The 12,882-nt window shown below is 40.8% G+C and overlaps 1 protein-coding gene across 8 annotated transcripts in view; it reads left to right on the forward strand.

Annotated features, from left to right (window-relative positions):
* GAPVD1 (GTPase activating protein and VPS9 domains 1) overlaps positions 1–12,882 on the forward strand; it is a 31,318-nt gene that overhangs the window by 1,693 nt on the left and 16,743 nt on the right. For 3 of the 8 annotated variants that reach the window (XM_051636979.1, XM_051636984.1, XM_051636981.1), the window contains 8 exons: positions 4,910–5,123; positions 5,522–6,365; positions 7,568–7,654; positions 8,634–8,768; positions 8,875–9,064; positions 9,941–10,021; positions 10,863–11,023; positions 11,908–12,037. In XM_051636979.1, the coding sequence (XP_051492939.1) occupies positions 4,910–5,123; positions 5,522–6,365; positions 7,568–7,654; positions 8,634–8,768; positions 8,875–9,064; positions 9,941–10,021; positions 10,863–11,023; positions 11,908–12,037 (1,842 nt within the window). Of the gene's footprint in view, positions 1–4,909; positions 5,124–5,521; positions 6,366–7,567; positions 7,655–8,633; positions 8,769–8,874; positions 9,065–9,940; positions 10,022–10,862; positions 11,024–11,907; positions 12,038–12,882 lie in introns of those variants that run through there. The other 5 variants (XM_051636980.1, XM_051636982.1, XM_051636983.1 and 2 more) reach the window with 5 other exon arrangements.

The raw sequence follows: 12,882 nt of genomic DNA on the forward strand, positions 1-12,882 counted from the left end.
AGCACTAGCTGCAGAGCAGCCACTGGGCAGAAACAAACTTGAGGTATGAGTTTCTTATTAATTATTGATTAGATAGTTGAACTGTAGCAAATTGAAATGTATTTTGTATGTCGTGTGCGTTCAAAGATGGTGGATATTGAAATGTGGGAGTTCAGCTCCTAGGTCACAGTGAACTTTGCTACTGAAAAATGGACTTTTTAAGCTCAACTTTGGCATAGAAACTGTTAGCTTATATAAAGTAATAAGACTTGTTATTTATTACTGTAAATATAAATTAAGAAAGACATACCTACCTGGGGCATATTAGCTATTCAAGCTTGCTTAGGAATTACTTTTCAGTAAGACAGAGTGATTTCAGTTTGGCCCTGCCCTGCCTACCTTAGATCTGCCCAAACTTGCTTAGAACATTGAGTCTTGTGTAGCAAGAGTCAAGAAGAGCAAATAACCCTGGGCAGGAAATGCTGGAGAAGGAAGAAGAATCTGGTGTAATACCAGTAGTATTTACTACTTTGCTTGATCTCTTTTTGGTCAGCTGAATTGCAGAAGTACTTAGCAGAGGGTCACTCGTTCCTGTGTGCCACAGTACAAATCCACATACTTTGTAAGTTGGAATTCAGTACCTGAAGGTAGAACCCGGTGTTTCTGAGGACTTTTAAACGTAGGAAGCAATCTGTGCCCTACGTTCATCAAAGGTGTGGGTTGTGTTGGGATCTGAACAAACTGGTGTCACCCTGATGGGCGGGCAAAGCATCTCTGGTGCTGTCAGGTCCTGCAGTCTTTGTAGTTGATGTGGTGGACCATCATAAAGTGAAATGGTTTGAACTGTTGTGCTAAGCTTCTGTTGCTGCATGACAGCTTTGAGTAGGTTATGGAGCAGTCTGGGAATAACTGGCAAAAACCTGAAAGATTTTAATATCAAAATGAACTTGCCAGAGTCAAAAAAATAATTTGCATACAGCAGGAGCTATTTAATACCTGTTGTTTCTTCAGCCACATACATCTCCGTTTCCTAAACTGTCTTCTTTATACAATTATGTATATGGTAGTCATAAACCAGGGAATTGGGTAATGATTGGCACCTTTTTGTTTATGAGAAACTGATAAGGTATCTGACAAACAAGGTTCTGGAATTAGCACCAGCTGGAGCTGCCACCACTCCCTCTGCTCAAGTGCTGCCTTCTGTGGTGTGTTCCCAAATATGTAGCTGTGGCTAATTGCTCCTAAAGCCCTTGGCCCCAGTGCTGGTGTGAAGTGTATGTTGAGGAGCCTGGGAAGGTCAGGGAATACAACTGTTGTCTTTTCCTACTGATCATAACGGAAGGAGGTTTCTGGAGGTCAACAGTGTCCGTCATGGGGGTGGTTAGTGGTACAATAATTTCCTCTAGCCAGACAGGCTGTTAGTCCTGTCAGTGTCTGAAGAGAGCAGTGGTGTGTGCACCTTGCTCACCTAGGTTTTTTGAGTTTTCTTCATGCTGCAAGTTTTATTTAGGGCCTGTCTGAAGGCTGCTGAAGTACCATATTAAACTACCTGCTTCGCATCTCTTGTGTTCTCTAATGTCTGCCAGAACTGCAGGTGAAGACAGAGTTGTTTGCACTGTTGTTTGCTATATTTGTGTGACTTGAGAATAACTTGCTTCCAAAAACTAATGTGCAGGAAGCATTGCTCATCACATAAGTGTAGTTCAGTAGCAGTCAGTAGTAATCAAACTAGTTTAATTCTGATGGAGGATTATGAAGACAGGGAAGCTGCTAATCCCTTTTTCTTGTACATAGTGTGAAAACTGCAGTTGTGCAGTTGACTTCCTGCAGATGCACAGGAAAAGCCTGTGGATTTTCATAGCTCTTGACTTACTAACCTGCTGTGGTTCAGTTCCAAATCAATTCTTCTCTTGCTTTTGTTACTTCTGGTGCTCTACAGTAGAGGCAGATAAGATAGACACATGGGTGGTGGCCATTTGCTAGGCTATTGTCAAGTAGTGGTGGGACCAGTGTGTTTGGAAGTGCAGGTAATGGCAGGCTACAGAGCCTTCTTTTGGTTTGGGTCTGGAGTTCAGGGTGGGAATCAGTTTAAAACAAAAAAAAAAGTGGACAGCAGTGTGCAGCTTCTTAGTTACTCAGTGCTTTGGTGTCACTGTTTAAGGCTGTAATGCTGTATCATGAGGAGATGCCTACACTGTACATTAGTGGTAACTTCGCTTTCTGAAGACGTGCAAGGCCCATATTGTCTTTTTTTCTTCTTTTTTCCACTGGCATCACCACTGGTGCAGAGTTGCTTTGCAGTAATTTAACCTTTTCTCCTTTTTTGTTGCTTCTTTTGTTTTTTGGATAGGTGGATTCTCTGCATGTGTATGAGAACTCTGGAAAGTGTAGGGGTCTCGTTTGCTTTCTGAGTATTAAATTACTGTTTTTTCTTCCTTTTTTTATTGTCCATAGCTCAAGAAAAGGTTACCAGCAATTTAACTGCTATTTTGATAACTCAGAAAAAGCACATTGCTTCCAGGCCACCTTTGTCTCCTTTGCTGACTGGGGTTTTGGGGTTTGCTCCCACCTGTGGGCCAGGGAGGAAAGGAGCATTCTTTCATCAGAGGCTGGAGGCTGAGTGCTCAGCCTGGTCCTGATGCTGAAAAAAAAAAAGAAAAAAAGAAAAGACACTGAGTGAAACAGTGAGTGCAATAACTTACTTGTGATTATCTGAGACACCTCAGGAGCTGTTTAATCAGCTTGTCTACTGTTAAATGTGTTTATAACGAGTGACACAAAAATAGAAGCTTGTTTGGAAATTTGGCAAGGCAGAGGAAGGCAGGCGAGGTCAACAGGCTGTTCCCGGGGGTGCCCCAAGTGGGTCCCCTGTGCCTTCCTAAAACTTTATTTCGGGCAGGAAAACCACTTGGACTAACTTTCTGTGCAGAATAGTGGAGCTTGTGGGTGGACATCTTAAAATGGAGAACATAACTGGTACAGTCTGATAAACTATAAGCAGCTCTTAAGTACAGCCAACAGCAGAAAGCCTCTGAGAAGACAGAAGGTAGTTCTGTAGATCTCATGTATGTATGTTTCTATGCATGCAGCTTTTTCCTTGCTGATACCAGTAGCTCACAGCTTAAGAGATAGTTACTGGGTTTGCACCAGTGTCAAGTTTAATGCTTTTGGTTTTTTAATGAGCCCTAAAATTCAGAGACTAAAAATAAATTGTTGCAAGAAGTTATTACTTGTTTTTCAAAGAACTTAGGCAGTAATGCCAGTGTTTTTTTTTCTAGTCATTTCTCTGAGACTGTCCTACTTAACAACATGTAAATTATTGTGTCCTTGAAGTTCCTTGCTTCATCTCCTCTCTGAGTGCTTGAGTTGTAACCACTGCTTGTTTTCTTTTTGGGGAGGGTTGAGGTTTTAGGCTTTTTAGGGGTTTTTTTGAGAGCTGTGCATACATGGTTGTCTTTATTTCCTAGGAATTACTTTTAAACCATCAGGTGCGATGTTTGCAATTTTTTATGCATAAGGGCTTGTGACATCATCTCATGTCCCTGCTAAGGTTCTGGTTAGGAAGGTGGAACTACAGATGCAAGGACCGAGTTGCATGTGCAAGGAGCAGTGATGGTTGTTGGACCACCAGGTTATCAGCCTTTCTCCACGCACTGGAAGAACCCCAACAAATGTAAAACCTGTGCCTGATTAGGGAGCTAATCAGTATTCTTCAGAGAGGATCACCTCCTGCTCTGCTGAGCAGTGAACCCCTGATCTTCACAACACCAAAAGCACAGAGCGTTAGGCTGGCGCCTGGTGCAGGATGTGCAGTTTCCTGGGCATGGACTGAGTGGCCTGGTGGAGCACAGCTCTGGCTCTGCTGGAGCCACTGCAGGCTGTGGGAAGCAAGTTTTTCATTTGACTGTGGCGTTGGCTTTGAAGGGTTCATCACCAGACCCCTTGCCAGCCCTGACATGCCCACTGGCAGGGTGTCTGACAGACACCTGAGTTGTGAAGAAGAGAACAGTTTCCCACAAGCTGCTACAGATTGCATCTGGGTCAAACCCTTCTCCTTCCCAGGTTAGCTATTATGGCTGTTAGTTCTGGTGGGGAAGAAGATATAAAGCAGTTAATAATTAATTCTATGGAAACAAAATCTGATCCGCATGCTACCCCTTCATCTTTAATGCAATTGTGGGTTTTTTTCCTTTTTCTAGAGAGTTAATTTTTAGAGTATTAGCTCCTTGAACTTGCTTTGAATGGTGCAGTGCTCTCTGTTTACCAGGTATATGGTAATAAACATGTTTTCTAATTATGAAGTTAGAGATGATGTTACATTGAGACACAGCAGTAGTTTGTGTAGATTTTTGTCCCTGATGTACTATGAAAGCCTACAGTTGTCTTGGTGTTTCTCTCTTTAAAGCAACATTTTTGGATGATGGCCCAAAGAAAAATACTCTTCTGAATTGAAATATTTGAGGAATTTTTTCTGAATTAATTCTTCTGTTGAGCAGAGTCTCCAGACTTATTTTCAACTTCTGCTTTATCTGGGTATTGATATTTCTTGATTACTTTTTTTAAAAATTGGCAATATTGTTATTATAAAAAAAAAAAAAAACAAAACAATATTGGGAGCTTGGTGCTTCTTATAGTTAGGTGACAGAGGACGTTACTTTGACAGGCCAGAGATAACCACACCCAAGTAGTTGGCTGGTATTGTGGGCAAGCTTTGGGACAAAGTGGTTTGTGCCTGGTCACTGGGCAGTGAGTTAGGGTGGGACTCTTCTGCTCCCCCTGAGCTTTTCTCCTCAGCTACAGCCAGACCTCCCTCTCTCCAAGCAATGGACAGTTTCTTACTGGGTGTATGACCTGCTTATCACTTCATGGGGGTTGGCAGGACTTGTTCTCTAACAGTTGGAATTCACCTGTGTCATTTCCTTTCCTTCAGTGGGTGCTGGAACCTGCTGGCTGCCCAAGATGGTGAAGCTGGATATCCACACGCTGGCTCATCACCTCAAGCAGGAGCGGCTCTATGTGAACTCTGAAAAGCAGCTGATCCAGAGGCTCAACGCGGATGTGTTGAAGACAGCGGAAAAGCTGTACCGCACCGCCTGGATCTCCAAGCAGCAAAGGATTAACTTGGACAGACTGATCATAACAAGGTGACTTGGGGTGGCGTGGTCCTGGAGAGAAAAAGCTCCTAAACTTCTGTGACTTGTAGCAAACCCATCAGGTTTTTTATGCTTAGTATCTGGAGTCTTACTGTGCTAATCATAAAAATAGCAAGGTTTTAAAACAAGTCTCAGCTAGGAAATCTGACTCACCTGAAGCTTCCTTGCTGGCTGTTTAACTTGCCTTTTTAATATATGTCTGTTGTGCTTCTGTTCATAGTTATGAGAACAAACTCTCCTTATTCCTGAATTTGCAAATAGTTTGTATTAACTCTCTGGAAAAGTGTCTTGTCCTGGTAGTCTTGTTAACAGATTGACCATGGTAGCATCTTCCAGGCAGTTTGTTTGCTTCAGGATTACTGAAACTCTTTCAATGTTTTTCTTTAAAGTGCTGAAGCTTCTCCTGCTGAATGTTGCCAGCATGCCAAAATCTTGGAGGACACACAGTTTGTGGATGGATATAAGCAGTTGGGATTTCAGGAGACTGTTTATGGAGAATTCCTAAACAGATTGAGAGAGAACCCTAGGCTTATTGCATCGTGTCTCGTTGCTGGAGAGAAACTCAACCAGGACAACACTCAGAGTGTCATTCACACAGTTTTTACCTCCATTTATGGCAACTGCATCATGCAGGAGGATGAGAGCTACCTCCTCCAGGTGCTCCGGTACTTGATTGAATTTGAACTCAAGGAGAGCGACAACCCCAGGCGGCTGTTGAGACGAGGCACCTGTGCCTTCAGCATCTTATTCAAACTCTTCTCTGAAGGACTCTTTTCTGCAAAACTTTTTCTTACTGCAACTTTACATGAGCCAATCATGCAGCTCCTGGTTGAAGATGAAGACCACCTGGAAACTGATCCAAACAAGTTGATTGAGAGATTCTCCCCAGTACAACAGGAAAAGTTATTTGGAGAGAAAGGCACAGAGAAGTTCAAGCAAAGAGTCCAAGAGATGGTTGACTCCAATGAGGCCAAGCTGGTGGCCTTGGTGAACAAATTCATTGGCTATCTCAAACAAAACACGTACTGTTTTCCTCACAGCTTGAGATGGATTGTGTCACAAATGTACAAAACACTTTCGTGTGTGGACAGGCTGGAGGTTGGGGAGGTCAGAGCAATGTGCACAGACCTCCTCCTAGCCTGTTTCATCTGCCCTGCAATTGTTAACCCAGAACAGTATGGGATAATTTCTGATGCTCCTATAAATGAGGTGGCAAGATTTAATCTGATGCAGGTATGATTCACATTGAAGTCTTAAATGATCTCGGCCTTTTTTTCCCACTAGAACTGATGTTTCTACAGCAGAAGTAAAGGTGCTGTCCCTCCTGCCTGTAAGATGAATTCTGACACAATATTTGTGTTAATCATTGCTGAGAAGTACTCTGAAATGTACATTTGCTTAAACTATTGACTAAAAAAAGCTGATAGCATGTATTCCCTTATCTCTTAGAAGAGTTGCAAATGCACTTTATAAAAGCTATGATGAGGGATGGAAGCTGAAGTGTAAAAGTGGCTGTAAGATGAATTCTGGAATGTGTGGAAATGAGTGTTGTGCTATTCTTGCTAATGTTAAATATTATGGTAAATACACTGGATATTGCACAAAATGATGAAGTATTTTGCTGAAAAAACCTTGCCTGGCAGCAATGAGCAGTGCTTCTGGTGGGTGCCTGTCTACTGTTTCATTAGAGGGTTCCCCAGCCCTCATGACAGGTGTTTGTCTCTGTGTGAATTCCTGGGCAATTCAGTGATGGTGTGTAGATCTGTAGTCTGAGGGTATTAATCAGCGTTGTCTGGCTGAGGGTGTTGTCCACACAAGTAACAAAATCTCCTTTTTAATGGTGTCTGTAAACTGGACAGCAAAGTGATTCTCACCGTATAATCGTTCTGGTGAGTTTTACTCTTGAGGCTGTTAATGGCAGGGCCTGGGCAATGTTTTTGTAGGATACATCAGCAATCCTGTCCTGTGCCACTGCAGAGCTTCCAGCTGGTGAGTCTTGAAAACAGCGTGTTGAGCACTGGAGGTTCATAACAGCACACACTGACACCAGGATTAGCCCTCTTGCTTCCCTTTTCCCTCCTCCAACAGATTCTCAGTAGAATACTTACAGGCTTTGAAAACTTCCGGGTTTAACATGACCTAGATTCAACTCTCAGTTCTGGTGTGCTGTAAAAACAAAACATGCTTTGTTTCTTGGGAGGGGGAAGTATGGATGCTCATCGCATGCTCTCTGTGCAGACTTTCTTGTTAAATGCATTGACTGCTTATTTTCTAAAGCTTCTTGCATTTTTTCTGCCCTGAAAGACGCTGTCTGCTGCGTCAGAAGTACTTCTCAATGTATTAAATGAAAAAAGATACTAGAATTTTTTTTATGATTGGGTCCATCATTACGTTGTTTTGAAATGCTTATTCTTCACACTACCTCTTCATTTCAGGTTGGGAGACTTCTGCAGCAGTTGGCAATGACAGGCTCTGAAGAGGGAGATCCACGTGTGAAGAACAACCTTGCTAAGTTTGACAAAGTAAGAATCGAGGCTAATGAAAGCTAAAACTCCTGGCTATACTTCATCCTTCTGAAGTCTCTCTTTTCAGACATTGCAAAGGGCTTACTAAGTGGTTCACTTACAAGCTACATGTACTGAGAAGCAGATAAAATCCGGCCCAAAGCTGGGGAGAAAATGTCAAGTACTGAAATTAGAGTCGGGTTCTTGCTTCTACTCTTGACATACTTATCAAAAGAGAATACAAAAAAGAAATAAAACCACATTACCTTTTAAACTGAAATGCTGTATTACTATGGGTGGGTTTTTTACTGAACCTAAAGAAAATACCTTGATCTGAAGACAAGTTTTGTATGAAATCTGGTTTAACACCAAGTAATTTGTTTGTAACTTCTGTTCCTTTTTTGCATAGTTTTGCTTTTTTTGTTCAGCTATTCCTTTGCTAGTATAAATCATCCATAGCAATACTGAAATTAGCTTCATCAGAGGAACAGCAAAACTGATGATATTTGATATATTGTCATATTTTTTTAAAAATGCTTATCTGCTTGTGTAACTTCCAGGTTTTTGCTGTTTGTAATTGTTACACAGTCATCAAAGTCACACATTTATTATACAAGGAACATTCAATCAGATTAGAAAGATATTTTGTGTTGCTTCCTTCTTTCACTTTACTCTGTGCTGAGCAGATTCTTCAAGAAGGGGCAGTTTAACTGGTATAAAACTGTTCGGTTTTGGTTTTTTTTAACTGTAAGAAGGCACTTAACTAAGTAAAACTTCTGAAAGCAGAAAAGGAATGAAGCCAATTCTAAAACTACCTGCCTACTTCCCTTGCTTGCTCTTCAGTGGTTTTAGTGACACGTGGTGTTATATCCTAAGATTTTAGAAGTAGGAAGCAGAACTTACATTGTTATGTAAACTGCTTAACTCTTGTTGAAACTTTTGTTCTTTCCAGACTCTAGTAAATGGTCTCTGATTTGAAAACTGTTTCTTCTTGCAGAGCTGTGTGGCTGCTTTCTTGGATGTAGTTATTGATGGACGGGCAGTTGAAACTCCTCCAATGTCTTCTGTGAACCTTCTGGAGGGGCTGAGCCGAACAGTGGTTTACATGACATACAGCCAGCTAACTACTCTGGTAATATCTGAAGATCTTAAAATAAGTTGTATAAGCTCATCTCCAAGTGTTTACACAGGGCTGTGATTCTTCTAAAATTCTTCTAAAACTACTTCTAAATTTTCAGGTTGGCTTTATGCGGAATGTGATGTCAAGTGATCAGCTTAAGGAGGATCGGATGGCTTTGGAAAACTTGCTGGCAAACTTACCCCAGAACAAACCAGGGAAAAGCAGCAGCCTTGAAATGACTCCTTATAATACCCCCCAACTTTCTCCTGCCACGACTCCAGCTAACAAAAAGAACCGACTGCCAATAGGTACGGGGAGCAGGCAGAGCTGCTCTGGTTTCTGGTGCCTTGATACCCCTTCTGTCCATTTTCAGTCACCCCTTAGCATTACTCCTTGACTACACCTTCAGTTCCTACTTCTTCTGTGTAGATGGTGAAGAATTTTCTTTTGTATGGAAGGCCACGTAGCTTCCCTGCTTTCTGATGCAAATGTGGTGAGCTTCATCATTCTGCATTGAACTTGGGAAAAACACTGGTGTGGTTGGTAGTCACACTGATGCAGTGATGATAAAGGGGAAGTTAGAAGATGGGAAGCAAGTCTAGGAGGGAAGATGGCTTAGGAAGATGGTAAGGTTAGAGTGATGACATTTAATTAGTGGGACAGAATAAGTTTAAAATTTGTGTTTCGGAAGAGAGCAAATGTGAAGGATGAAAAAGCAAGAGCAGAACTTACCTGCTGAGAAGAGAAGCTTTCTTCTCCATTAATTGTTCAGTCTAATTCCATTTGTTAGTATATTGTAACACAATGTTATTGTTGTTGGGTTTTTGGCCTATTTTTGAACAGTATTTCTGGGTCTTGAACTTTTCCATTTCAATATTTTCTCTTAAAACAGGAAATGTGCTCCTCTTCCTCAGTGTGTATTTACATTAATATGACCACATGGGATATTTTTGTTTGAGAGATTTGGTATTAGCGTGTAACATGAAAAAATCTATAGAGCCCCGTAAGTGGCAAAACCAACTCCAAAACAAACCTATCCTGTGCTGGTTTAACTCTGCTTCTGACTGGTTCTGGTCTTATGCTTATAAAGAAGTGGCACAACAGCATTTATTTTTATGGTATGAAATGGTTTTTGCTCAAAGTTTTTATTTCTTTTGTTTCATTTTAATGCTTTCGAAATCCAGGACAGCAATTGGCAGCCATTACTGCCTGGGATACTTCTGCTACCAATCTTTCAGCTCATATAACTCTAGTAACCCCTTTTGGTGGGTAATGCCCTCTTTCCATTCTTTTCTGTGAAACTTTTACTTTTAGCACTTGACTGAAGCATGGCTTTGGTTTCCTTTGGCAATCAGTTGCTTTGTCAGATTCCTTCATCGATTTCTCTATGCAGCTTACTTTGTATATACATGTAGGTTTTAAAAACACCTCGTGTGCTTCTGTGTGATCATCAGAATTTGGCTGTGACTTCTGCAGACTTGCCTTGTTTTCCCAGGATCAAATAAAGAAATAACTGGTGTCATGCTGCCATACTTAGAAGTCTTAATTCCATGTGGGCATTTTTCCTTCCACAGTGCTAAGCATGGGAATGTGAGGCTACTTGACAAGACTAATAGTCAAAAAATATACAGAGTAAACCACTTGATGATGAATTTTGTGTCTGGGTTTGACACACCTGCTAGAATTAAAGATTTCCCTGCATTTTAGGAGAAAAAAACTTCTAAAGAAATAAATTAAGCACAGCTAAAAATGACAGGAATCAAGACCTTTTTTGTTGGTAACAATTGTCTTCCTTTTTCAATTAATATATTAAGGGTGTTTCTGTGATTGGAATACACTTAATTTGCATACGGGAACAGGACACAATGTGCCTTGTTTCTCTAAACTTTTGTGTTGAAAGTTTGCTTTTTCACAGTTCAGTACTCACATTTAAACACTCGTTCCATCTCTCCAAGTCTAATATGGCTTTTCATTTTGTAAGTTTATGTAGTTTGAGTATTATGAATTCAAAGCATTGCCATTCTGTATTTCCCTTGTATTGTCTTTTTTTTCCTTCTTAAACAAGGAAAAACTTTCTAATGTTGGCATTTTGAAATATTTCCTTAGCAACTCGTAGCAGAAGTAGATCAAATATTCTAATGGATCAGCATGGAGATCATGAAGGATCCTCCCAGGAGACTATCCCAGAAGTTCAGCCGGAAGAAGTGCTAGTGATTTCCTTGGGGACAGGTCCGCAGATTATTCCAGGGATGATGTCAGAAAATGAGGTGTGCAAAAACTATCATGTCTGGGATATTTTGAAAAGTACGGTTCTCTAATAGCAGGACAATGAAGTGACACTAAGTTTGGGTAATAAATCCTGAATGGTTATTAAAATCCTTACTTTATTTTACTGAAGTTGGGAGTTGTAGCTTTGAAGATTCTCTTTGTTAGTTTTTTTTCCCCTCACTATATCTGCAAGATACCAAAATCAGTATGTTAACATGGGAAAAATTAACCTGGCAGATTGTGGAAGAGGCTTTGTCATCTAATATGCGCTAGGAGAAAACCTGAGCTACTGCTTCAGAGCCTAGAGAACTGATGCAGTTGCCTCTGTGCATGCTCTGTCCTTTGGGTCAGGGTCACAGGTGAATGACAGAACTGGACCACTGATCCTGGTGGTTTTGGCAGCTCAGACGAAATGCACAGGCCCATGTTCTTGTGAGGGTGGAGCTGTGGCCATGTTGCCAGGAATGCCTTCAAGTGTGTTGCTTGGGGTAGGACTGGTTTGACAGCCTTGCCTTTCACCAGCTGTAGCAAAACTTTTGCTTTCATCTTGGCTGCCTTGCCTGGTAGTTCAGATTATCTCCTTTTGCAGCCTTGTGATCATCAGTTTCCATGTTATGTTAGTCTGCTGGGGTGCTGAGGGGCTGTTGGCATTATCAGGACTTGCCTAGTGTTCACATCTGGGTTCCTTTGTGCTCCTTCCAGGCTCTGACTTTGAAGATAGCTCTTCTTTCAAACAGAATGCTAGAAGTTTGATTGTACCATTAACATCTAGGGGAAAAAAAAAATGCAAAAAATGTGTGCAGAGTTTATTTTTTTTACTGCTTAACTATCTGAAAAATTGATTATTTTAAGAAAGTCTTGTTTCTTTTCCCCCACTCTCCAGGTCTTAAATATGCAGCTTGCACATGGCGGACAAGGAGATGTCCCTGTCGATGAAAACAAACTCCATGGTAAACCTGATAAAACCTTGCGCTTTTCCCTCTGCAGTGATAATCTGGAAGGAATATCTGAAGGTGAAGGGCTAATTAAGTCTTGAAGAAGTTTTGTCCCTTTTTTTTTTCCTTAACTACAAAAGGAACTTCTGTTAAATACAGTATGTCATCTGTGCCATTTTGAAGACTGTGCTTATTATTTTACCCTGAGAGCCTGTCTTTTCTCTTAGCCCTTCAAAAGAGAAAGTCAGGAGCTAAATTCTGACCTGCAGAGGCATAACTGAGTCTGAGAAGTAGAAAGAAAAAAAACAAAGTGTATTTAGAGGGAGAGAGGGATTTATTTATTTTTTTTAACTTAAGTGCAGTACTAATTTTAATGTAATGTAACATAGTTCTAAGCTTCTCAGGCTTGTTTTTCATCATGTTTTAATAAGCTATTGCATATCTCGGGATAGTTTCCGGGCTCTGGACAACTCCTTTTTATGAAACTCAGACACAGTGAAGCACAGGTTTATTTGTGGTGTTGAAGAGGTTTGTACAGAACACTCAGCATGCATTATTTCTCTCCTCAAAATAAGAAGACAAATTTATGGACAGGTAGACAAATGAATGGCAAGGGCTTTGACTTTGTTAGTTAAAATTAAGTACAGTAACGGTGAGATTCCAGGTCTTTCTGGTAATGTGTTGGTAGATTACTGTAATTAAGATGGTGCTCTTCACATGGGAAGTACAAATGGCAGTTTGGGTTAAATCTCCATAGAAGAGGGTTCAGGAGCAGAGCAAATGTACATTTATTTCATCAATTCAATGTTTTACATTAGAACTGCTACTTCATTGCTTTTCATCTTTTTAGCCAGTTGTGTCCTGGATTGTAAATGCTATATATTTAGGAACTGTTACTGAAATTGGATTTACAGTTAACACCT

This window comes from Apus apus, chromosome 19 (assembly GCF_020740795.1).
Source record: "Apus apus isolate bApuApu2 chromosome 19, bApuApu2.pri.cur, whole genome shotgun sequence".
Lineage (NCBI taxonomy): Eukaryota > Metazoa > Chordata > Aves > Apodiformes > Apodidae > Apus > Apus apus.